The sequence below is a fragment of the Cyanistes caeruleus genome, chromosome 5 (assembly GCF_971803275.1).
Source record: "Cyanistes caeruleus chromosome 5, bCyaCae1.hap1.1, whole genome shotgun sequence".
NCBI lineage: Eukaryota > Metazoa > Chordata > Aves > Passeriformes > Paridae > Cyanistes > Cyanistes caeruleus.
In genome coordinates, this window is record NC_141705.1 from 20,261,057 (window position 1) to 20,288,730 (window position 27,674).

The window sequence follows — 27,674 nt, forward strand, 5'->3', positions numbered from 1 at the left end:
TTTTTAACATAAAAATTCTCACTGACCTACCTAAGGAAACACTCTGGCAAGTCACATAATTCTATAAGTGTTTCATTCAACTGCTGTGAAAGTGATCGGGGACCAAGTACCTTATGTAAGAGTCTGCTGGCTTTTGTAAGTGATCAAAATTCGCCGTGATATACTCAAGAGTATCCCATTCTTCACCAGTAATCCCAGCAGACAAAGTCCAGTAGAAGAGAACAGCTAATAGAGTATCTGTGATAAGGAGTTACAAGTGTCAGCATAGTCTCTTCCAAGTTATCACATTCCCAGAGGATGCCAGAGAAGTTAGTGTATTGCTCATTGCAGTTTCAGTATTTATCCTCTCATGAGACCTACTTGAGGACAATCTTCCTTATGTGCTCTGTTTAGTACCCTGCAGTGTAATATCAGTGTAGAATTTCATTTTGATACTATCATGGTAGAAGAAAGGTAGAGATTTTTCTTTCTTTTAAAGTAACCAGTGATATATGTAATTTGTTTCAATTTTTTTATTAAAAGTTGACCTTATATTCTGGGTTTTGATTTTTTTCCTCTCTATGCGTACGAACTGTGGCATTAGTCAGTATTTCAAGGAAAAATACAGGTCATATTTTTACATAAATTTGCAGGTACACTGATAAAATATGACAATGTCTACTTGCTGCTTTTATCCCCAGGTACTAGGCAGATAGCTAATGCTATGGTTGCACCAGGCATTTTGAAACCTTTTTGCTGAATTTTTTTTTTTTAGCTTTTTACATTTTTATGCCAAAAAAATATTTAACTAACATAATTTAATTCTTATGATCACACCTGTTCTTTGTCAGACTGGCTACCATGCTTCTCTTACCCTTCAGAACAGAATGACTGTGTTCAAACTATGGATTGGGAATGATTCCTAGGCAGTGGTGTCTGCTGAACTGTGGCTAAGCACTCCTGGGGAACAAGTGCTGGTTGGCATCAACCAAAATTGTACTAAAGGTCACACAGATAATTTAGTGCTATGGATACTCACTTATCAGAAAATGAGAATGTGCCATGACCCTGTACAATTTTTTACTATAAATAATACTTTACTGTCCTCTCAGAAAGCTTTTAGTTTATTGCTGTAATGGACTTCTTTAAAAATAAAAAAAAATATTTTTTGTATTGCAGCTACATGCCAAGATGCTAATGTATAACTATATTTCCATATGGAAAATAAAGTTTTATGTGATGACTGAATATAGATATACTTAAAAGATCAAGTAGACTTTTAAGTGACTGCATTCTCACTTTTTTTTTAATGCAGCATATTTTTTGCATGAACTTAGAAAAATGACTCATAAACATCAGGCTTGGGATTTTGTACAGACTATTACTTGTAGGATAATTGTTTTTGATTTCAGATCTCAGCTTAAAGAAAAAGTAAAAACAAGAACAAAGAGAAAAGTAAAAATATATCTATAATTTTGTTTGGTAAATAAGATTATTCTTAACTAAATTTACCTTGGTTTTTTGAGCCTCTTTTGAAAGTTTAAAAAAGGTTGGGTTTTGATTTTTTGTTGTTTTTTTGTTTTAGTCTTTAAAAAATCTTCCTAATGTAAATATCAGCATTGCTACTCTGATTACAGTGCTCTACAGAATCAGGATTCTTTTGCTCTTTCCAATATATGACTATTAAATAAAATCTCATGGGAAAAATAATGCCCACAGCATTTCCTACTACCCACTTGGAATGGTTTTCTGTAGGAATATTACCAATGGAACTATGAACTCTAATTCTCATTTCAGCTTAGGTATAAAAGCACACTAGAAAAAATATTCTAAATTTACATTTATATAACTGAAAGTAGAATATGTCCCGTGATACTTTTACATCTATTCCTGCAAAGTGGCAATTGAAACATTCTCTCAACACTAAAAATGAAATCCCTACAGTTGTATAGGAACTTAAATTCCTGTCACTGGGAAATACATTATCTCAGGATGGCCATGGGTACCACAAGATGCTGAGAGCAGTCCCTGAATAGAATGTAAGTAGTTATCAGCAGGCATTGGCAACGTTGAGCGAACCTCAGGAAATTCTTACAATGTAATGTTATGACAGGTTCCTGTTCAGTTCTTGAGGCACAATTGGAATTTCCCATTGCAATAAGCTAATAAAAATGCATTAGGGTTAATGTAGATATAAAAGCTCTGAAATGGTTACTACCAGTAGAAAAATATAGTACAACTGCTAATATCAGGGTTTGATGCATGCTTAAATACCTAAGAAAAGAAGTATTAAATCATTTTTTAAGAGGAAAAAAACCCACTTAAATATCATTCTTTTTCACTCTGGTAATTCCTAGATGTCTTGAGGGGAAGTAGTCAAATTAGGGGGAAAAAAATCTGCCCAAGTATGAAAGTTTTTAGAACTCGAAATACATTGAGGATTAAATGAGAAATAGATGCTGGGAATAAAAGTGCTATTTCAACCTCATAATGGATAAAACTCACAAGAGCAGTACACGAAATACAGATAATTCTAGCTACATAAAGCAGTTCAGTGAGACTATTGTGCTGTGCCATTCCAAGCCCCATGATGCTCAAATTCAAATACTTCTGGTTTCAATCAATCTTTATTATCCACTTATGTGCTTGGGATTGATGAAAACAGTTGGCAATGCTTGAAAAAAAGTATCAGGTGTGTGTGAGCTACTAGCCTTTAACATGGTTCATTAGAATATATCCTGAAATCCCTTTTGCCTTATACAAGATAGGCTGTTGTACACACACAAGTCATCCATCAAATAGCTGGAAAATTGACTGTAACATGGCAACTGCAGTAGTGATAGAAGCCCAAATGTATCACTTCATTCTTTTTTTTTTTTTTTTCTTTTAAATGGGAGAATATGTTTTATTTCAAATTGCTTGAAATCTAAGAGGTTTTCTTTTCATGAGAGTTATTCATAATGCATTACATTACAAGCTTTTAACAGGAAAGAGATTGTCATGCAATGTAAGAACATTTAGTCTGAACAAAAATCTTGACAAAATCGGGGTATTTTTTTGTCTGAAAAAAAATAAGATCACATGATAATTCCCTCCTGGAAATTATATTAGATTTAAAAAGACAAGAATTACACGCTGATATTACAAGTAACAAGTATCACACACTGATAAATTTTCGGTAATGCAGGAGTTCTTATGAGGTTTACATCTTTAACATTCATTGATTTTTGTTTAGTTACAGTAAATTATTATAAATGGGCATTATTGCAAGATGACCCCAGACAGCAGTCAAGCACCCACATAGCTGCTTACTCACTCTCCTCTCCATGGAGGGGGAGAAAATAAAAGGAATATGAGTAGACTTGCAGATTGAGATAAAGGCAGTTTTGTGGGTGAAGTGAAATCTCTGCACACAGAAAATGCAAAATAAGGAATTCATTCACTAGTCCTCATTGGCAGACAGGTGTCTAGCAACTTCCCCAAAGCATGCCTTCATCACAGGTAGTGGTTTCTTGGGAAATCAAATGCCGTAACCCCAAACTTCCCCCTTTTCTTCTGCTTTCCCTGAGCTTTTCTTGCTGAGCATGTCATCATATGACATGGGATATTGCTATTGGCCTATTTAGTCTGCTGTCCTGGCTGTGTTTCCTTCCAGCTTCTTGCTCACCCCAGGCCTACTTGCTGGCAGAGTGGGGAAAAAGAGAAACTCAGCTCTGTACGAGCTCTGCTCAACAATACACAGAAGATTGGTGTGCTGTCAACATCATTTCAGTCACAAATCTGAAACACAGTACCATATGTGCTGCTGTGATGAAGTCAGTCTCAGACAGACCCCACACAGCCATCTAATTATTTAATTACCTTATATTTTAAGTTTTTTTTCCTAAGAAGTTAGGTGAGCTTTGATTTCCTGACATTTTTTCCGCAAGTTACTAAGTCGTAATGATAATTTCATCATAATAGTAATAAAAAACTGCAATTTAAAAGCAATGAAATAATTGGCTCAAATTAATTGTTTTGGCTAGTGTCATGAGGCAGCACAGAGAATTCAATGGAAACTAGTGATTCTGTCTCAGAACTTAATGTAGTTTGAATATTAAAACCATTGGAAGTCTGAACACTGACCTGAAAGTCAGCTGGATAAGCACCTATTTATAAGTTCTCATGAACTCAGGACAGAATGTTCATAATTACACATACTTACTAATAGCAAAAAAAGAGATTTATCAAACTATTTTTATTTGGACTGACTTGAAATGTATTTTTTCACATTTATTCCATGCTAGTAGCTTCTATGTTATGCTGAACAACATCTGTAAATTGTTATTTCTGAAGTTACATCAAATGTCAAATTGTATCATATGTAGTGATAGAATCTTTTATAACAGAGTTCCTGAAGGCTTCTGTATAGCCTACAGTTGGACAGAGAAATATGTTACAATCATACAGAGTAATGACAAAGAAAATCTAAAAGCATGATGTATATTCACTGGTTTGGATAGGCAACATGATATCTTAATATGTCACAATGCTGTCTACAATCATATATGAAACTAGCTGCATAAGAAAGCATGATATGCTGTAAAATATGTCAATATTTGATTTAGTAGAAAAGGAACAATTTATTTACCTTCAGATGTTCCATATTTTAGCCCCTGAACATTAAAGAATGAGTCTTGAAAACCATTTGGGAAGTGTAAATTGATTATCATTGTTTGTCATTGTTAACAGAGGCTTTGATTTCTGAACTTTAAAGATAAACTGCCTTTAGAACACATTCAGACAAGCAATTCTGCTTTAACTTAAACACTTCCTAAACAGATATTGTTTGGTTTATTGTTGGTTGGTTGGTTGGTTTGGTTGTTTTAGGTGTTTTTTTTTTTGTTTGTTTATTTGTTTTGAGGCTTTTTGGGTTTTTTGTAAAGGAAACCATATTGACAGAGCTGAGTTGAGTAGTGCACATATGGCTCTCCTGTCAGATGTGAGGAGCTTCTTACCTCCAACAGCAAAGAGTCAGGAGAAGCAGCTGGTAAAAACAGGGGGCAGTAACCTCCTGGCCCAGAACAGCATGCTTAATTGTCATCCTGTGGCAGAGATTTCAAAGTGCACATAAACATAGAAATGGTGTTCTGAGGAAAAAGGAAAGGAAACAAGGGATTGGATTTTAACTGGGTATCATGCTAAATACTCTTTTTATTATATATATTTCTGAGAAATTTTAAAGTGTTGAGATTGTTTGTTGTATAGACAACTGTAATGCCTGGTTTTGGAAGCTTATCCATGTCTAGAGGCCTCTCAGTGTGAAAGTAGTAATTCAGTTAGGCTTCTTAGAGGAGGGATGTGAAAGAACTTCTTATTTCCAAATGGTCCTAAATGGCATGTTATGAACATTGGATAAATTTGTGGAACAGATTTCCAAACAAAATAGCTGGCTCAAGATCACAGCAACAAATCACAGGACTGAGAGTAAATGGAGATCTGTATTGAGAGGGTAGTAATACAAAATACATAGCTGGACTGTTTCCCCCCAGGCTATAACTATTAACTAAGAGAGTTTTATCTATTAAACCAATAACTTTACGAAACTCATAAATGAGAAGCCATAAAAATCCATTCTGTTTATGTTTACACTACCTAAAAGGAACAAGGGGGAAAGGCTAATGGAATGTATATTAAGCACATGCTGAATGGTGCCTTTTTACCTTTGATTTCCCTCATAAATGTTTATTCATTAAGTGTTTTAGCTCTACTTTTTCATAAATTTAATATAAGGTAATGGATGTTGCTTTAAATACTTTTTCTACTTTGCTTTGACCACAAACTTGGAAACTCAGAATGAACAGGAGAGGCACAGGAAACTTTGATGCTACCTAGCATATTATTTTCTAGACATTTTTGTCCAAAGATACAAAACTTGCAGAAGTATTAGCGGTGTAGTGTTAGACATCTTGCGTCTATATTCTTCAAAACCTTTAAAAAAAGGAACATTCAAAGTCTGCCTAGGCAGAATGTAATAGGATTTATAACTGTATTTTTTTTCATAAAAGCTTTTCTACTGCACTTCTGATTCTTTGTGCTGCTTAAGAGTACTTCACCTCTGTCCCTAATGCCTTCTCTATATCTGTAGGTCACTTCTGTTGGTTTTTTTTTTAATATTCTTTGAGTGCTTAAAACAAACAAAAAGTGTTTAATGGAAACATTTGACTGAGAGAAAAAAATGTGAGAAATAGGAAGCATTCAACAAACAGCAGACAAAAAGAGGAGTCAGTGAATGGGGTGCCAAGAAGGCAACAAATGCCTTAATCAGCATATTGAAGTGGTAATGTGGAAACCAGGGTAGTTTCATTTTTGCCTCTCCTTGGTGTGCACAGAAAAATAAATCTTCATTGTCCTTTTATAACAATTTGAAGAATCTTATGTGTTTTTGTTATGTTTTGATAAGGTTGCATCAAGAAAAGGAGGTTATGTTTCACAGGCTTCTAATTGTTGTCCTCTGGGTTCATTCTTACCTGTCATTATATCTGAGACCAGGTGCCAATACAGTCAGAAAAATTCTACTGTCTAGCAATGCTAGTTTTATTATAACTGAAGTCTTATAATTTCTTAATAGAAAATCAGTCTCTTGGTGTCCCATGTACTACCATTCCTTTTCCTGCATTCTCAGTGTTTGACTATACATCTTGGCTTAATTTTCATTGTCATTCTGCTCTATTTTTTGTTCCATTGGAACAACTCCTGTCTGTGAGGCAGCATAAAATGTGATTTGTTATGTATTTGTGATTTTTTTACCCTTTTTTCAGTGCTACACTTCCATTACAGAGTTAGTCTGTGGATTTGTCAAGGTCATTTGGATTCAAATCCTGCTCTTTTCCTGGTGCTTACAGACTTTCCCTGTTTTGGGTCATCCGTAGTTTCCACAGGAGTATACCATTGTTCAAGATTAAAGAAATATTGAGCCAAATGCAAGAAATATTCCTATAGCATCTCATTTGCAGTTTCATCTTTTCCTGCCAGAAAAATGTGGATAGCTACCAAATGGCATTTTTTTCAACTAACTGAATATCAATGCCATGGAGAGCACTAATACTGTGGTTATTTCATCCGGGCAAGTTAATATTGCGCCTCTACTCTATATCCTCTTTCAGTCACTTAAGATTATTTTAATTCTGGCTTTAGATCAGATGGTGTTTGAATAAACTAACCTACTTACAAAGAATGATTGTTAAGCAAAATAAGCTAAGATAGTACAACCCTTAGAAAATCCAAATCAAAACACCTCCTAGAAAAGAATGACAGAGTTTTGTATTTTTGTATTTTCACTTCTAATCAAGTGAAAATCTGAATGTTCTTTGAAAAAATGTATGAATTAAATTTAAGAGAGTATAGTTTAAAAACACATTAACTATCAGACACAGAGACAATTATTAGATACTTAATACATCAATTATATTGTAGTCATACCCTAAATGGGGATATAGCAACATAGCCAGTCTGTTTAGGTAGTAATGGCAGTATAGAATTCAGAATGAACTGCAAAAAAAACCCCACAAAAATAGGTGTTCAGTGTTTTTGTAGTTGCACACAGCCATACATTGCTAATCAGTTTGTTAACACTGTAACTAAGCTAGTTCCATTACCTACACAATCCAATCTGACTGGGCCCTGCAGCATAAGCCTACCTTTAAATCACAGAGAAATCTATGTAACTGCTGCCAAGCTTGGCAGTCACAGAGACACTGGCCTGATCCTATGGGCTAAAATACTTACTACTGCTATAAAGCCTATTTTTATTGATTATTAGTTCAGTCATATGCTGTCCTGCTGCTTCAAACTCTTTTTTTTGTTCGTTAGTACGAGTTAATTTGAGTTCTTCTAATGTTGAAAAACTAACTCTGTATATAATAGCTGATAGTTAATTTTGTGTATCAGCCATTAATCCAGTGGTCTGGACTTGCTAATTAAACCCATCTGCATTGCTGCTCTTCTGAAGTTAGGAGAGCAGGAGTGAAGTAAATCAGCTGTAGCAATTCTAGTTTCTTCCTGCCATGGAGGTAGGCACGTCATTGCTATTACCTTGGTTAATGCAAGGCTTCCTTTCAAGTTTGACTTCTTGTAATGGAAGCTACAAGGAATGGATTTATTTGTTCATGGGTTACGCTCATGGGCTTCTATGACTCTCTTGTAATTCCTAAAGGAGATATTCTATTTTATTCATTATTTTTCCTCTCATTCCCTTCTGAAAATTTTCATTGTCTTCAGAGAGAGATCTTAATGCATTTACAATTTGTTCAGCTCTTAGCTGATAGAGAAAAGAAGAATGAGAAAGAGTTTTGCTGTTTTGTTTCCACATCATTTTTGCTCTGCCATTTATTCGATTGTCAGCCTTTTTTATTCTTTATAACTCTTTTGAGCAGGAAGTGACTGAAGGAGAAAAATCTGACTGAGAAGACTTTAGCAAAGCTGTTCATAGAAAGAAAAGGAAAAGTAGTATCTGTTTCAAGAGAGAAGAGAACCGGTGGAGATGCCTCAGTCTTGTGGCATATGTGATCAGGATATCAGTATATACCTCTTATGTGTCAGCTGAACACTTGGCCAAAATGAGGTCTTAATTCATGTGGGCATGTGTTTGAAAGCAGTTTTCAAAATAGAATTTATTATTTTTTTCAAAATTACATTAACCTTTGGAAAAACATGGCTTTGATTTTTAAGTTCAACCATACAAAAAATTTTCATTTAATATACTTGATTTTTAAGTTCCATTAAAAAAAGTATGATTTAAAAGCAGCTTTCAAAAATGCTGCATAGATGTGTTCCTGTACTTTTTTGTTCTTTGTTCTTTGAGTAAATGCAAATGCTTCTATATTTTGTATTTCATGATCTACTGAAACAACATGTCTAAGATTTGGTCAAAGAAATGGGAAAAAATAATCACTTTGTTTCATTAAGAAGAAAATACTCAAATATTTCCTCATATTTTTCACAATGAGTATTTTCACTTACTTTTTCTACCTTATTTCTCATATTTATATGAATCCAAAGAACAATTACCTTTATTTTTAGTTCATTTGATTGGACAACTCCTTTAACACTCTTATTAAAATTTAATGTTTGTAATGAGTGAAAGTAGTCCAAACCAAATGACCAACAATGAGAAGGAATCCAAAGACCAGAAGAAAAGCTGTTTTGGAAAAAAAAAATGTTATTTGCCATATTGGCATCATTTACTTATTTCTATTTTTTCATTTGATCACAATGTAAAATTCAAAGTAAAAGTGAGATAATTGAGAAAATAGAATTTAACTTAAAATGACAAAATTGCTAGTTAGAAAAAATAGTTTATAAAATAAAGTTGCATTAAGCTAGGTCATTAAAACCATGCTTTTCAGGCAGAAGAATAAAGACAGTTCTCATTACAATTGATGAAGAGCAGTGGGTGATTAGTGCCTCCAAAGGTAACTCCTGCAGGCTAGATCAGATCCATGTTAATTGTTAGGATGAAAGAATTAGAAAAGGAAAAATATTCAGAGCTGGAGGAAGAAATGTTTACTCCAGAGGTGTGTACCAGTCAGCTGCTCCATATCCCATCTACACAAGATTTTATTGAGGGGAATCTTACAATGAATATCTTTTGTACAATATATTTTATTAAAAAAAAAAAAAAAAAGGATTTTGGAGCACAGCCTGAAAGAGGGATTATATTTTGAAGTATTTTCTGTATGGAACAGGGACTAGTTTAAATTTTCAGTCTGGGGATGTAAAAATTGCTTCTTTTTGTTAGTTGAAGAAGCAGTTCAGTATGCTGGAACTGTTCCTTAGGGAGGAAAAAGAAGCAAGTGCAGACTCCTGGCTGGAGCCCAGCTGCCTGTTAGAGTTCCAGAGCATGTCCTGATTCACTTCTATTTGTTCTTCTCTCACTTGTTCATTCATATCCTTTCCACTGAATCATGAAACAAGAAACTGTGAAATCTTTGGGTCAGTGGATTTTGGTATACTCTTAGATCTCCAGGCATACTGTGATTGAATGTAGTTGACAGTGGATTTAATACCGTGTTTCCTTGGAGGTTTTTTTCTTTTCCTAATGTTGGCAGTACTAGGTGGCAGACTTTTTGTGTCTAGAAACACTGGACTGAAATACTGACACTGATATTATCAACAGTTTTTCCAAAATACTAACACTATCAAAGAAAGGATAAATAAATACTCCTACATGCATTTAATAATGTATTTATAAACAAGATTTACAAAACAAATATTTTAAAAACTATTTTGTAAACTAAATTCAGATCCATTACTGCATAAAAAGTAGCTCAATTTTCATACTGCAAACCTGTTTATTTGTCATTTGTCTGTGACAACAGTCTGCAGGACTGTTGCTGGTTGTGGTGTAATGAGGCATGGACCTGTAGAACTTTGGTTCTGCCTGAATCTAAAAAATAATTCCTTGGCATTATCACAAAAGTCTTGAAGTATCTGAGTACATGCTTGAAAAAGCAAGTACATAGTTTATGTTAAATGAAAAATAATTGTTTCCTTAATTTTCTAGTTACTAATGAAATAAACATATAAATGTATAGAAAATATTAAGGAAATAGTATATTCTTAAAATAGAAAGGAAGACAGGTGAAGAAAGCCTGGATGGCTGGTACTTTGAGCCTTAGATCTAACAGGTTTCCAAAGTCTGGTCATGTTTCCTTGAATTGTCATTCTGTTTGACTCTAGAAAATTTAGAAACTAAGTACATGTGGGTATAAGGGAGAATAAAATAGTGTAATACTGCTTCTGCTTCCTGAAAGCACATTACATTTACAGTTCATACCCAGTCCACCTTAGGGGTCTGATTCATGGGTATGAATGTCTAACTTTGTGGCACTTACCACCTTCTATCACTTTGCTGCTCCTGAGCAGAGGAATTGCTCATGCAGCTGTTATTGGGTCAGTGCAAGTTGAAGCCCAAATATTAAAGAATCAGTGCTCTTTGGCCTCACTATATCAGGCTGTAAACTGCAGCTGTTAGCTGCCGCCTTATAAAGAGTTTTGCTTTTCCCGGTGTGGGTGTAGATACCTGTGAGGAGGCAGAATGTTGGAAAGCTGAAGCAAAGACAACTTCTATCTGCCTCCAGGAAAGCTGCTCTTTTTCTTGCAGCAGAAGCTCTCAGGGCTCAATTCAAGCCCACATCCAGTTGGAAACATTTTTTTGCTGCTTAGATTTGCCATTTGATTTTAAGACAATGCATACACCACACACCTACAATTAAATGCACAGAGCAAGTCTGAAAGAATGTAGAAAGTAACAAGTTTGCAGCCATAGGACAGACTTTTCTGTTTATCCCTCTGGTGAGTACTCAGGCCCAGTGCAGGGAACCACCTTTCCTCTTCTCTTCTGCATCTGTTTAGCTCCCATGTAATGTCTGACATGAAGCTCACAGTGGCTTTCAGAGAACTGGTCTCATGAACTCAGGTCAGAGTTGAAAGGAGTTTTCCAAGTTTGAATTTACACTTGTGTTACTCTGAAGTCAAAGTCAGTTTTATTTTATTCTAGGTTCAAAGGCATTGAAATCAAAACCATCAGGATTTTCCAGAATATTTAGACTTTGGGTTTGTTTTTTGGCTGGTTTGTATTTTGTTTGTTTTTTCTTTTTTTTTTTTGTTTTGTTTTGTTTTTTCCAGAGTGAGTGGGACAATTATAAGAAATTCCAAGTGCTCTTGGAAGGCTCTAGAGGTCTTTTGTGGAGTTCAAAGAATCCCTTGGGTACTGAAATAAACTCTCCCTTTAGAAACTTCGGGGTGTTTAATTTGTACTCCTTTCTTTGTTCCTGTCTTGCAACAAAGACTCTTTGTCAGCTTTGGGTTAAACTATTAATGAAAAGGGTGTGTTAATTAAACAACTTGCTTATTTCTAATTGGCAAAAGTACTCTAGCCCTCCCGAGACTTACAGACAAGCACAGCAATTTCTGCTAAGAGATACTCATGAGCTTGTGAGAGTTGCCATAGAAAATATTAACACATCCAGGAAAACTAGCAATAGTAACAATCTTGTGTGGGGAATGCTTCTCAAGAGACAAAACATGGATATTCACATTCTCAGGGATATTCTTATCTTTTTCTTTTTTGTTCTTTTCCTTTTCTTCCCAGCATGCAAGTTGTATGACTTACAGCTAAAACACATTATTTGGTGGGACATATGCAAAGTCATTTGAAATTTTCAGGTTCTATTGCAGCATGTAGAAACAATATTCAGCTTTTTTTTTTTTTGTGGCTTTTTTGTTGTTGTTGGGGTTTTTTTAATCTTTGTTTATTTTAGATGTCATTAATTGAGAGAAAAGAGAGCAGCACATGTATGGGAACAACCTCTGAGATGAAATGCAATGATTTGACACAGCAAAGTTGCAGCATTGCCTTTTTTGAGGGTTTTTTTTTTTTTTTCCTTGTGTTTATGGCCACTAATGTATTAATGGAAAGCTGTACTGATAATCAGCTCAGTTTATTTAGTATTAGGCAAGCTGGCCAGCAGCTGGATTGACAGGATGACACACAATCAGCCTATCACAGCATGTTATGTCAGTATAAAGAAAAAATTTATGAGATTCAATAGGTTTTAGTTTATATTTCTTTGAAGAAAAAATGTTAACTTTTATCTCTCAGGAGATGACCTATGCTGCTACCTTAGAAACATTAAATATTTTACATGTACTTTTTTTACATGCAAGTGTTTATTACAACTTCGATACTGGTACAATTATTATCTCACTTGTATAAATCATTTGGAGAATAATATTTATAAAAAGTATTGAAGAATCCCATTTTTACAGCAATATTTTGTTGTATACTAAAGCATATTGTAATGAATAAAGCAACACTAAAGTTCATAAGAATCCAGTTAGAATTTGCTGATCTGTGCTGGCCATTTGCTATTTAACTGAGAAAATAACTAATTTTCATATGGATTAGGAAGACTTTATTTTATGAATTTAAGTAGTTAATGTACCTTAATGGAAATGTGAGTATTGACAACTATAAATTTTTGGTTTTTGGCAATATACAGGAATCAGGTGTGCAGTGTGTGTTTCTGTGTGTGTCAAATGAACATAGCTTTGAAATCCAGAGGTTGAGAAAAGACAGTGATCTTTACTCTGCCAGCTTCACAGCAGCTGAGGAAGAAGTTTTTAAAAAATGTTTTTTTCTGTTAAACATCCAAGTAATCTCAGATTGCCCAGTATGTATTGCTTATCCAAGGGTGGAACACAAACAATCAACACTTGTTTTAGATTTGGAAAATATTTTTAAGATTTAATTGTGAGAACATGCTGATGGGTTTTTCTCATCTGCAGTTTTCCACTGCTGTCAGAAAGGTCAATAACTTTGTCTCCAATTCCTTGTAATGTGCTGCAGAAGCATTTTTTAAAAATAAGAAATTGTCTCCCTTGTAGCAGTCCCAATATTTAGATGACCATATGAGAAAATGAAGTATTCTTTAGAAGAGATTTTTGAATCTAAGATTTGAGATATTATTGTTTGATTATACTAAAATTTTTATTTTAGGTTATATTTTTATTTTTTTATCTTATCCTGAAAGATTTCATCAAGGGCTGTGTGAGTGATGATCTAGGTGGGAAAGAGTTGTCAAAAAAATCTTGAAAATGTGTGGTAGAATTTAGAGCAGTGCAAATGCAAGTGTCCTCATTCAGAAGGGGATAGCTAAATGACTTTTAACTTCTCTGTTTACTTCCTATGTTTGATTGAATGAAATTTGAAAAAAAAATACATTTATTTACCTAGGGCTATTTCCTTCTTAGTAAGAAACTTGAAATTGATTTTAACTTGACACATCTCTTCCCTGAAGCAATACAAAATCTTTGTCTAATACATGAATACAGAGGCTTTGTGGCTCATCAGGGTGCCATGACATTCCAGTGTATTGATTCCGTGGTGTTAAAGGGTGACATACTTGGTGTTAATGGGCCATCAGAGTATTGGGATTTGAACTGTACACAGTAAGCACTGACTTTCCTGTAACATGACAGGCTTTCTGAAGTAGTAGGAGTAGCGTTAGTCTTACACAGTTCCTCATGTATAAACTTCAAAAATTAATATGATTTTTGTATAATTAAATTCATAAAATCAGAAAATATTTTTAAAATTCCGCAAGTAAAATTTATTATTTACTGGTTTGTAAGAGCCACCACCATTCTGCATTTTTTCATTTGTAAAATTTCTTGGCATCCAGACTTAAAAGTTCACTCTTGAAAGAAACATTTTATACTGTGTTACATCTCTTTTTTTTCTTACATTTTTTTTCTTCTGCAAAATGTAATCTGTCTTAGGTAAAGATCTTAACATATTTTTAGTGTCATTTTTAGTGCTATACAGGATTTGTTTGCATTTAATGTAATTGCTGTTCTCTTTATATTGGAGGCTAGAGACACCTAAAAGCTGTTCCAGTTTGTGTTATTTTGCAGGGCATCAAATACAGACCAAAAGAGCATCAGAGCCTCAGATGCTTAAAACTGAGTATCTTTCGGTTTTCTGTCTTTCAGATTAAGTGTTTTTAGTTTTAATGACCTAGGGTATTTTATTTGGAAATAGCTTTTTGATTATTTTATTTTATAGTGTTGATTATAATTATTGTGAAAAAAAACAGCTAAATAAAAAAAAAAAAGTGAGCTAATTCTATCATCTTTGGAAATTAAACAGATTTATGGTTTAAAAGGGTGTATGGGACCCAAATTACAGATGTTTACATATTCATTATATTTTGTGTTTGAATACCAGTTACCTGCAAAGAAATGTAGATTGTATTTTATGTCATATGTTTGCTCTGTTTTCTAACATAAGTATTTTGCTTAAGCAGATTTGCTAGGAAGTGACAGCTCTGAGAAATTGGACACAGTGATGGCTGGAAGTATTTCACTTCCCAGCAATCTAAATAGTGCAGAAGGGGGAAGATAAAATATCTCCATATTTTAAAGATGGCAGTTTTGTCAAAGATTGCTTTTTGCTCTTAAAATAAATTTGAGTAAATCAAATAGATCTAAAATGTCTGCACTCATTGAACATGCAACACCTTTTTAGTTCCTTTTATTTTTTTCCTTCCCTCCTCTCTTTATAAGCATATGGTAGAACAATGACTTCTTAAACATAAAACATTCAGTGAGCGGCATAATTCTTCTGGTTTAATTATTTTTAGATAGTTTTGAATCAGAACATGCTTTCATGAAAGATAGTTGCATAGAGAAAATCTTTTTAAAATTTGATAAAATTAAATTGAAATGAGGTCTTACAGTCTTCAGAACTAGATTTGTAAATAACTTCAGAATAATATTTTTGTCAGATCCAGTTTTCTAACCACTCAGTCTCATGGGTTCCTGCTGCACTTCTGTGGATCACCAATCAGGAAGGTGATGTGACCTGCGTGTTTCAATCTTTTAGAGTATTAGCAAGCATCTACAAGGACATGTTTTGTAAATACTGTCCTTAAAATAGGACGGGGGAAATGTTTATTGGGCATGGCTCTCCACTTGAGCAGATATAAACGCTCATGATGAAATTCATGTTCGTCCCAGCAGCAGTGGGATAAATGCCCAGTGTATGTTGCTTTTCTGTTACTTTTAAATGTAGCAAGAAACTTGCTGCAAGTGTATGTTCCCTTCACATTTATCTCAAAAGAAATAATTTGCATAAAGACTTTTCTGAAGTTTAAAGTTCACTATCCATAAAGCAAAAGCCCTGTGTGCTACCCACAGTCTGTGCAAATACTGACAAGGAGACGCCAGAGTTCATGCTGATGCTGCTTGCTTCGTGTTCTGCAATGAATTAGTCTTATTTGGAAATCTGCTCCAACACAGCTTAGCAATCGTATTATACTAAAACCTGTCAAGATATTTTCCTTCTTTTTAGTCCTTTCTAAAATATCACAAAATGAATGAGCATTATTTTAAATGTAGCACATTCAAACAAAAGATCTACAGACTTGAATTTCTCAAGTTCCTGCCTGATACACAGAATGGACTTAAGTATTTTTCATCCTACAAAGCAGAGGCTATTTATGGACCTACACCATTTGTTTCTAGGAAATCCAGAATTTGAAGTAAAGCATTAATGTTTTTTACCTCAAGTACATTACATGGAGTCTTTAAAAAAAATCTTTGAAGGTCTCTCAATTTCTTGAAGAAACTAAGCCATTATTTAGAAATTTGTCAAAAAAATTCTATGTTTGTGAGCATCCAAGGAAGGACTCAAGTTACATGAAATAGCTAGAGAAAAGGCATTAGGAAAAAGATCATGCAAATTTTAAGATTAAATCAGCTCAGGAATCTTGCTATCTGAAGAGAGACCTTTCATTTGTAAAATGCTCTGCATTGATACAGAAAACCAAGTAAAATATACATGAAGTATACACTCATTTTTAATTTCTGAGGCCTCATTCTATTTGAAAGAGACACCCCACAAATCAATATCTAGAATTGTAGCCTATCATTCTTGGCTTGTGTTCTCTGCATGCCAGCCAGGCGAGGCACAGTTTCATTGGTGTACCTGTGCCTCCTGAAACTTAACTGGAAAAATACATTTTGTTGTTCATCCCCTCTCCAAGATATGGGGCAGCCTTTACAACATGTCTTACTCCTGAGTACTAAAGCTGGTAATATTCTGACTAGGGGCAGCCATGTAAAAATAAACTAGACTGTCCTTCTGTAACTTGCCTGGACAGAGAAAAGCCTTTTCCCTCTGCATATTAGATGTAATTTAATACAAAAGTGGAGATGCACTTTAGACTGATTTTGGGTCCTACAATAAAAATTTTGCTGCTTTGTCGTTGTTGGACACAGAGTGGGTCACATGGACACAGTTTGAGGTGTGGTGAAGGAAAGAGCAAATTTTATTTTTCCTTTCAGTATTTATAAGTTTCTAACCATGGCCAGGGATTGGATAGTCAGGTTAACACCTTCCCAACCACACTGGCCGTGAGAGATGTCCATCAAAAGATATATCTTTAATGGAATGTACAAACACTTATTTTTATAGTTACCTTCCTGGGAAAGTGGCTAGAGCATGTAGAAAAACAATATCGAGGGCCTGATTCTCAAGGTGACACTGTTTCACTGGAAAAAGTGATTATTTTTGATCAAATATAGGAAAAAACCTAAACAACCCTAAACACTAAACTAAACCAATTTATAGTGTTAATTTAATGCTTCCATTAATTCTGTACATATATTAATTGGCCATGAGGAATTTATGAGCAAAAGGATTAGTAGTTACCTAAAATCTATAAGTGTGTAAACTGTGCTATGTACAAATCACCAGAGTGCAATCTAATGTTAGGTAATTCAACTGATCTTACAAATATTTGAATGCAACATGTGTTGCTTTGCACTGTTCAGATATTTTACATGTGAACTTTAAGCATGACAGCCTAATTTTGGTATATGACATTATTTCACATATATAACCGTTGTCAAATCTAGCTTAATTCTGATCATTTTAGATTTAATTTAAAAGTGTATCTAAGAAATTAAAGGTCACATCATTAACAGCTTATTTTTTTTTCTTCATTCTACATTATATATTAAAGATAAAAATAACTTTTTCTGTTTCCATTAAAAAGAAAGTGAATAGAGAAGAAAAAACAGTTATTTGCAAAATGCAAAGAAAAAAGTGTGATAATTTGTCAGACTTCAGTTAAAGCAATCTACCATCATGTACTCATAAGGCACACTATAAATAAGTTCTCATTTGTTAGGAAACACCATACTTCTCCTTGATAAAGGACTTCAAAAGTTGCAAGTGGTTTAGAAGCATAGAATTTATGTTACCTTTGAAAGGGAAGACATAGATACCAAAAGACCCTTCTTGCTTTGAACTTAATTTTAAGAAAGTGAATAGTTGAAAATGCAAACAGACTTATGGTAATGTTGCAACAATTTAGTGTTTTACATGCATATAGAATCTCAGAATAGCTCTATTCCTTATCAACTTAGTTTATCATTATGATGCTTCCATAACAGAAGTGATTTTTTTAGATGAATGTACAGAATAACCAAGAATTTATACCTTTTAAAATCCTTTTGATTGTAACTTGGAGGTACAGTTAAGAGGGATTCTGGAAGCCTAATTCTATGTTTTGTTTACTAACGAGCACTCTCCTTTAATGTAATTTTTTGAATCTGTACTTTACATCCATATTTTCTGTGATCTGTTCAAGCAGTGGGCTCAACCTATGCCTATTGTGACATTTCTTTTCAAATGGCTGGTGTGCTGGTAAAAGTGCTTTCTTTCATCTTCTGACATTTTCTTCATAGTTTTCTTTTTCTTTTTTTTTTTTTTTTTAAACTGAAACACTGAAACATCCCTACCAGGAGAACTATTGCTGTGATCAGTGAGTTTTTTAGGTGAGAGTGATATCTGCTTGTACTTTGGAATTTGATATAAAGGCTGGTAGGTCTGTCATTTCCTGCCTAAAGATCCCATATAAAACAGTTCAACCAACTTCCCTACATCTTTTACTCTCCCTGCTTTCCATAACTTTTTCTTTTAGTTTTGGCTGCTGTGTAGTCTCTACTTTCAGAGCCCTGCTGTGCCTTTGGGATAATCACCTTTGCTGCCTGATGGATGGAGTTTTATTCAGCCGAGAAGGAGCAGCAGGTCTCTGCTTCACACATGCATTAGTGCATTTTGACTAGAGAGGGGAATAAATGCCTCTCCCATTCAAGGGCAAGCAGGGAGGCTGGGGAGTGGTGCTGGGGCAAGAGAAGCCCCTGGAGTTTGCTGTAGCCCAGCTGGAGTAGGAGTGTCTCTATTGAACAGGGATTACTGGCACGGTGTCTCCAGAGGCTGAGCTATACAGCTTTTCTGTGAAGTCCCTTGTGCCCATGAGATGAAAAATAAGACTTTCCTTAACAAAGTAAGCAATAAATGCATATCTTGCTATTTTACATCACAGTATTATGCTTTGAATATATCTATAAAGTATTTAATTCTTTGAGTAATTCTTCCGCCTCATGAACATTTCACTAAAAGTCCTTTCTGGCCTTGTATGTGCAAATGGAAACCTTAGGAAGAAACAAATTTAATTGACAGTCACCATTCTGTGTAGATTATATATCAGGAAATTATTTTAAAAGTCACCTTTAAAACAACCAAATATGAATGTCTCTAAAAAGTAAAATTACATTACCAAAAACATATTTGTCTTTTACCTCAGCTTTTTTATACATTAGGCACTGAAGTCTTGCCATTCTTAATTTTTTTCTGTCTTGGTGAGTACAGTATGATGGCTAGAGAAATTATAAATAAATATAATACTATCTTTGAAATTACGAAGGATCATTAATAGAGAACACAGACATTTTGCCTCTAGACAGATTAATTCTGGGACTTGGAAAAGTACCTCCCCTGTTCAATCAATACAGTTTATTCTCCTCAGCATTGGCCTTCAGTAGCAGGGGTAGGCAATGACTTTATATACACTGACAGATAGGAGGAAAGTGAGAATTTTGATACAGAAATATTCTTCATACTTATCTGTGAAGTAAGATATCTCAAATTCCTTCTCAGAGTCTCAGCTTCACAGGTGTCTATCCCATGTAGATACATGAGAAGATTTTTTTTTTCTAATGGAATAAGTTACAAGATCAGGAAATTGCAATGAGCAGGAAGAAAAGGGAGACAGGAAGTCAGATAATCAGAGAGATGTACATTGTAGGGGTGTGGTCACCATCAGGATAAAGTGCTGACAAATTACAACTGAGACATTAAAGAGATGATTAAAAAAGAACTTTTTATTAAGCTATGAGAGCAAGGGAAAGAATCAGGGTAATTATTACCCTTAGAAGTGAAATGTTATGTAGGTGTGATAGAGATGCACTTGGGAGGCAAAAGCTGGAAGCATCTGAGATTAAAACAAAATCAGGAGTCTGATGTAAGTAAGTCAAACAGGACCAGATAGGAGTCACCACAGAGTTCTGAGTGATATACAGCAAAGCATGCCACGTTTTCTTTCAAATAAATCTGTTAGGGAAAAAAAAAAAGGTACTGTTTTGGAGGATAATAGCAAATAGAGTATTTATATTTAAGTAGTGGAGAAGATGGAAAAGAAGTGATAAAGGTCTCAAAGTGTGACCTCATCTTTTATCAAACGGTAGAGCAGAGTTTATATGAAAAACAATTAAGTTTCTGACATACAGAGCGAGGGAAGATAGCATGAAAATTGAAAATGCCTTTACTGAAAAGAGTTCATACAAACCAATCTGATAACTTTCTTTGAAAAGATAACCAATTTTCTAGACAAAGAAAATTTAGTAATCTCTCTCCTTGGACTTCAGCAATCAGTTGATACTGTGCCACCTGGGAAATTATTTGTGCACCTGAGGAAGATGGATACTACTAAAGGAATCAAAAAGTGTAGAAAAAATTCACTTAAATGAGATGACAATTGGTTTTCTTGCAAAGGTAAGCATTATAAGAAGTTACTTGAGTCAAGAATCAGTCTCAAGAACATTTTTGCTTTACATTTTAAAGCAAAATTAGTGTAAATTTAATAAGGAGACTTGATTATGGAGCAAATGTGATAAACATCATGAATTTGTGTGAGAATTAGATTGTATTAGATGAAGGACTAGAAAACATTCTAGACTTTAGGAGTTAAAACAAGAACAAGTTGTAAATTCCGTTATGAAATAATTTTATGGGAGCAGTAGGAAAAAAAGAATTTAATCAATTAGGCAAGAATTACTAGGAGCACTAGTGACACAAACAAATTTATTTTTGCAGTATAAGGCTGCATCAATTTGGGTGCTGCTGTGAGAGAAACAGACATAGTCTGGTCATTTGAGATGTCATTCATGAGTCTTCCTCTGAAAAATCATTCTGTTATTCTAGTCAACCATTTTCAGGAAGAATTAAGCTTACTTTTAAACATTCAGAAAAAGCTGTTTAATAACCATGGAATATAGACTTAGCTGTGGAAGAGAAGACTAAGAGGGCTTTGCTTATTTTGACTTAAGTCTCTGAGAGACGTGCTGTGGCAAGTTAAAATTGGATGGCAGAAGTTGTAACTATCCTCAAGGCATGAATACTTGAAGCTCCTTTGAATCTTTGTGAACCACCGCATTGTATATTAGGGCAAACCAAAACTGGAATTCTTTTACTCTAATACACCCAGCTGAAGACTGCAATAGCACATGAGTTCTTTCATAGGCATGTCATATAACCCTGCCCTGAAGGCTTTCATGCCCATCAGGAGGGTGGAGCAGATGGTAACTAATGGTCTGGTTTAAGCCACTGCTACGTTTACCTTAGAGCCTTAAGAAAGTAAGTGGGGAGAGGAGATGTGATTGCTCTTCATAAATATATTGGGTATGAATATCAGAAGTACTTTTTAAAGAACAATATTGTCATAACAGCAAGTATGTATCACTATATATTTATTTTAGAAACTGAAAAAAATTTCAACTCTCTGAGGTTGAGGTAACATAAAAATATCTTGAGAGTTTTAAAATAGAACTTCATCTGTTTAGAATAATAGGATTACACAAATATTTTCCTTCCAGTAAGTCTGTGTATTCCTAAGAAATAGGGAAAAAAAACCAGCAACAAAATGTGGGCCATGTTTTAAGGCCCTCATTCCATAATGGTGGATTAAACTGTTAGTAGCATTATCTACACCAAGGTCAAGCTGTGTTTTGTAAGCTGTTTAAGGAGCAGCACAAACTTCTCAGTGTGAGATTTGCATCAACACAGGCACCTAAGGATATCAGTACTTGTACTTCTGTTTTTCTGTGAACTTTTTTTTTCTTGACGTGACAGTATTGTTCAGTTTCTAAGGAGGTCCAGAGTTTCTGTGGCTTGATTGTAATAAATAATTTAAATAGGTGTCATTCTTATCATTCCAGTGCTTCTTAATGCAGTACATCAATGAGCAAGGTGACTGAATTTTGATAAATGTTTTACATAAGTCGAATGTAAACCATATGGAAGTTTGCATTACTGGGACTTTTAGGTAGGTTAATGCTATGTTATTCCACTCTGTGCCTTCAAAATACTGTTAGCAAGTTATATTTCTGGATATGGTCTACCTGACATAAGTCAATGCATTGGTACTGAAGACAGAACACTGATATTTTTATAGTAGATTGTAATGAAGAAAGTTCTGTGCTTCAGAAACGGCAAGTCATTCTAGTAAATAGTATTAAATAGGCATTTTTTTAAATTTTACACTGCTTCTATGTGAGTGGATTAGGGAGTTAAATGGGGTATATTTTATTTTAGTTTTCATTCCTACCTACTACTAATAGAAGGTACATGCTTATCATAAATGAACAATATTTTGGGTTTGTTTAGGAAGAACTGATTACTAAAAATTTAAGTGGATGAATTTTTTTTTTAAATTCTAAATTCTGATTTCTTTATTTTGTGGTGATGAATTAATTACTTTCAGGTCATTGGCATGTTCACAGTTCTTCCATCTATAACCGCTGTCTTTGTGAGCCAGTAGTCTTCTAATGTTTAACATCAAGAGTGTTTGATATGTCACCATATCATTGCAAAGTGTGACAATGAAAATAACATCAGTGGTGAGATTTTACCAATTCCTAAATGTTCAAAAGTAATTTATAAGCATAGTATGAGAAATTAATCAGTAAGACAAGACGTTTGTAAAGATAACGGGTGATAGATGTTTATTTTATCAATTTTATGCTTGTAATGATGGGTTAAAAGGATAATTTCTGTTTGTTTGTTTGTTTTTTGTTTTGCTTTTGTTTTGTTTTTGTAAGGACTAAAAATATTACTTTTGATGGACTTGATTTACATAACATACAGGACTCAGAAGTGGTCACACAAAAAAAGTGAAACATTTAATTTGTATGAGATTAGATGAGAATACAATTATGTTAAACTGTGTAGTAGCTCTAGGTGTGTTTCCCTTTAAAAATATTTTCTTTGATTTCTCTTTTTTTAAGCTTCTGTTTTCAGGATTATTACATTTTTATATTAATTTAGACCATATCTACTGCAGAAATTTGAATTATCAAAATCTATGCATCCCTTTGTGGTTATGTGTAGAAGTCCTTGTTAATTTCTTATTCAGAAAAAACCTCATGAGTTCCATTTTGCCTATTTTTTGCTCTATATGTGGCCCTTACATGTGTATAAAAATGGTACAACATAAAGATAGTGAATATTTTATTTACTGATTAATTTTTTTTGTTTGTTTAAGAGTATGAGAATTAGCTTTCCTTATGCAACATGTACATTCTAAAGAAATATAGTCAATACACTTTTTGTAGTTCCCCATATCTTATTTTTATTTCTGCCACAAACTGAAGTTACATGTGTATAATAAGTTTAAAAATAGGTTGGAAGTATCTTGTGAAATGTAACAGGAAATCTACAGAGATATATTTTTATCTGGCATTTTCTGTAGTGGGCAAAAATGAGCATGTTGTGCCTTTCAGTTCCGTTTAAGAATGTTGGAGAAACTTGTAATCTGTCACAGTTTTAGTCATGTGCACATGTCAATCAGATGAATATATAATATATATTGCAATCATAACATATTTACAGACAGAGATACAGTTCTAAGAATAAAGTGAAATGAGTGGCAAACCTCGCCCCCCCCCCCATAAAACTGTACTTACAGAAGTTAAGGATTCTGAATTTGGATGCAGCAGTATTTTATGGCTGGGTCCACTGTACTCTGTTAAAGTGAGTGGTTTCTCAGTTATTTAATGAAAAATAATTACAATTAGGAGCAAAGATACATCACTAACACTAAAAGGTTGCTTCTCAATGGTAATGGATATGTAAGTTAAGGAAAAAGGAGAAGTAGAAATAAAGATCCATGAATAAATTTGGGATGTACTGCAGCATTGAAATTCTAGAAACAATTTTCCATCTAAATATTCAGGGAAAAGAATTTTAACATATCAAGAAATTTTGTGAAATTATGCCTGTGATAATGCAGGTGTACTCAGCATGTAATAAGAAACTTCCAGGCCTATATTTTATTATTATGGACTGGATTAATGGAGAGCTTTAAGCATCTTGCTCATGACAATTAAGTAGTAACTCTCAATTCGTCATTTAATTCTGCTCTATGCACATTTTTGTGCAAGGCAATGGAAGGAGGAACAAGACAGTAGTATCAATTTCATGGAAATTAGTAAGATTCTTCAACTGCCATAGAAAAAATGGGGAAAACAGCATCTAATTTAACAGATTTTTGGGGAGAAAAGATAATTTTCTAATTATTTTCTGTCTATTATTATGTGTGGGTGCATCTACTAATGAGACAGAGCATGGGAATGTGATTTGGGTGTGAATTTCTCTTCAGTCTATGTTTGGAGTCCTTCTGTACATATTTCTGCACACCACTGAGCATTTTGAAGCACTGATTTGTTCCAGCGTTGTCTTTAGATTGTCATGTAATGCACAGTACTTGTGGTGCAGGTTCAAAGCCTTCCATCATTTTGCTCTCAGTGTGTGCCAAAGATTGGCAGGTAATGCAGGCTTTGTTTCTCTTAGGATGTAATGTATAGGGGCACAATAAATTGCATGGTCATCCTTCCCTTCGTACGCTGCATCAGGTGTACTGCAGGTAAAACAGACACACAGACTTCCATGACTGCTTGAAATTTAATGATGCAATATATTGCATTTGTGATAAAAAAGATTCAACATTTTGTCTAGTATGTGCCAGGTAATTTGTTTTGCTTGTTTTAGCTTTTCTCTCACAATTTATGATTTGATTTGTTAACTGAAAAGAAAAAATATTATCAGTATCTGTCATACAAGACAGCTCGAATTATAGAAGGTATATGTTACATCTGTGAACTTTTTCTGCCTCAGAAATACCTTATGAATGCACTAAATGCTCACTACTGTGTTTATATTTTGGAGAAAGATATTTAGAATGCATGTTAACAGATCCCCATTTATTGCATACTGGACAAATCTACTATTCCAGTGAATGTACTCTCCTTGAAGCTAGCAAAACTTAATTTTTATACAAATTCAAATAGCTGGAGTTTTGAGGTACTCAATGAACTTAAATGAAAGGTACAGATAGAGCAATAAAAACAGGTAGGTAGGTAGGTAGGTAGGTAGGTAGGTAGGTAGGTAGGTAGGTAGATATATAGATACATTACTTGTATTTTTAATTGAATATTTTGGCCTATTTAGTGTTTTTGCTGTTTTTTCAAGTTAAGTCAGTGTAAATTGAATAAAGTGTGTATAATTTGGTTGGTGATGATGAAGAATTTTACTGAGGTGTAAATATATTTCTTCTGCAACCAAAACAGAATGTTTTGCTTCCTTGTCCCAGATGGCTTCCTTTAAGAAGATCAAATTTAGATTGAGGAGCAGACGTTATTATTTGAGGACATTTGGGAGTCTTTTATGGATTATGTTCATAGAGTAAAAGATGTTTTATAGAGATGCTTGACTTTGCTATCCTTTTGTGTAATTTGGTTTTAAATTTACATATGTGTAACAGATTAGAAGAAATGATTCATTAAAATAAGGATGCAGTAGTCAGTGATGTAAAATAAATATAAATTATTAATAAGTCAACAGTACTGGAAAAGCTGAAAAGACTGATGAAGGCCAATGAAATGTGTTATGTAAACAAAAAAATAATGGGTTAATGTTTTGGTTTTTTTTGTGTGGATGACCCAAATCCAAGTAATATTTTAAATGCTGTTTCTGAAGAATATATTGGACAGAAACCTTCACTGTTTATCACTAGATGTGCATGTCTCTTTAGTGTCTCATTTCCTTCACAAGCATATTGATCAAGGTGATTCAAAGGAAGTAGGTTCTCCCCTAGTTCTCCATTTCATTATGTCCACCTTAGAGCAAGATAGTTGATATCTGACATTTGAAGAACATAGATGTTCATAGAATTGTCATTGTATACTGCATGTTACCCTTCAAATCTGGCTTGCTCACTCCATTTTGTCTGGTGATTGGGTGAGAGAGATGAAGGAAAAGATGAGTTGCCTGTTTGTTTTCTTGTAAAATTATTATTTTTTTCTTATTTCAACTCTCTGTAATGCACTATTTACCCCGCCATTTAATGAAGAAGAGTTATGCTCATCACTGATACATCTGTATTATTTTTTTACTCTGCAGTAACTCTGAGCAAGAAAAGGAAAAATTTATAAATCACTCCAATTTGTCTATAATTTAAAACCAGCCTGTTTCTGGGCATAGTTCATTTAATTTCTTCTTTTTCTTAAGAAATATGAAACAGTATGTTTCTGTTCATGTCTGTATGAAACAGACAGTTCTAACTATGTTTACTGACAAAATAATTATTCTATGGAATATGTTTGGACTTAAGGCAGAGAAATTTTTTGCTCACTAGTAAGATCCATGGTAAAGGCTTAAGTTAGCCAAACCCTACTCAGTGCCCGGTAAGCAGACATATATTTCTGTATTTTTTGTAGGTGGATACAGTGCAGACTACGCAGCACCCTGGCCACATTGAGGAATCATGTAAAATGAATGTATGTGCTCGTAAGTGAATTATTTATGAAATGACACTCCAACTCTAAGGGATGTTGGATCACAAAATCCATGAACTCTCTTTACTCTTATGTTAAGACATTGATTCCCAGGGGACAGGGTTACTGCAGAACTAAGTGGACCTTTAAAGCAAAGCTATTAGAAAAAAAACATGATAAATCACAATAAAAAATGCTGAAAACAAGAAATTCAGATTACATTTTGGATGCATTTGGAGAGATGGAGTAAAGAATCCAAAACAGGAAAACAAATGGTACACGAGAAAGGTTTGGTCAGCAGAACTGATTGTAAGTAGAGGAAGAAGATCAAATACTATCTAATTCAGGAATTTGAATAGGATGAAAACACTCACCATTTTCTTCTTTGTTCCAACTTTGAAAGGACTGAAATTTGATTAGATGATTTGTTGAATTAGTATCAGGGACATGAGTATGAACAAGTTTGAATTTTCAGTGTTTGAATCAATGAAATATTTGTGGTTTGCTAAAAAAACCAAAAAACAACCTTGATGATATGCTAGATAAACAAAGGAAAAAAACATACCTCATGACTGAAATTCTGGAAATACAGAAAGAGTCTCAGTATTTGAAAATCTTTGTCTTGCTGGGGGGCATGACAGCGAGTGTGGAAGAGGATTCAAGCCAAGCAGCAGTGTGTCCTTCAGGTTTTGCTGAGAGAAGAGGCTCGACAAGGATATTGAGGTAGATACAAAGAGGAAACCAAACATGCTAAATGACTATCAGCAAACAGGGAAATCAAGTCACTCACATGGGCCACATACAGTTTGGCTGCTAAAGACAACTGAATTCACTTGGCTAGAGCGCTCCAGACCAGAATAATTGTAACAAGGATTGTACAGCTGCCAGTATCAAAACCATATATGCAGAAAACCTCTGACTTTGCAGTCACTACTAAGCTATATACATCACATAAAAACAAAGGCTATAGTGCCAAGTCCAATTACATATATATATATGTGTGTGTGTGTGTGTGTATATCTATATGTACACACCAATTTTTATATTCATTTTATATATGTATTTGGATATTACTCTATATATCACCTTATGATTTAGAGAAAGGCTGAATATTTTCTCCCAAATAATTTTTTTTAGTCATATCCTTTATCATAAGAAGAAACAAAAGAGGATATTTGAATAATAATTTTCCA

At 34.0% G+C, this 27,674-nt stretch overlaps 1 protein-coding gene across 6 annotated transcripts in view; it reads left to right on the plus strand.

Moving 5' to 3' along the window:
- Positions 1-27,674, plus strand: part of PCDH7 (protocadherin 7) — a 264,206-nt gene that overhangs the window by 24,530 nt on the left and 212,002 nt on the right. For 3 of the 6 annotated variants that reach the window (XM_086888875.1, XM_086888876.1, XM_086888880.1), the window contains exon 2: positions 26,425-26,484. The exons of the other annotated variants lie outside the window; for them this stretch is intronic. In XM_086888875.1, the coding sequence (XP_086745001.1) occupies positions 26,425-26,484 (60 nt within the window). The remainder of the gene's footprint in view (positions 1-26,424; positions 26,485-27,674) is intronic. 6 annotated transcript variants of the gene reach the window in all.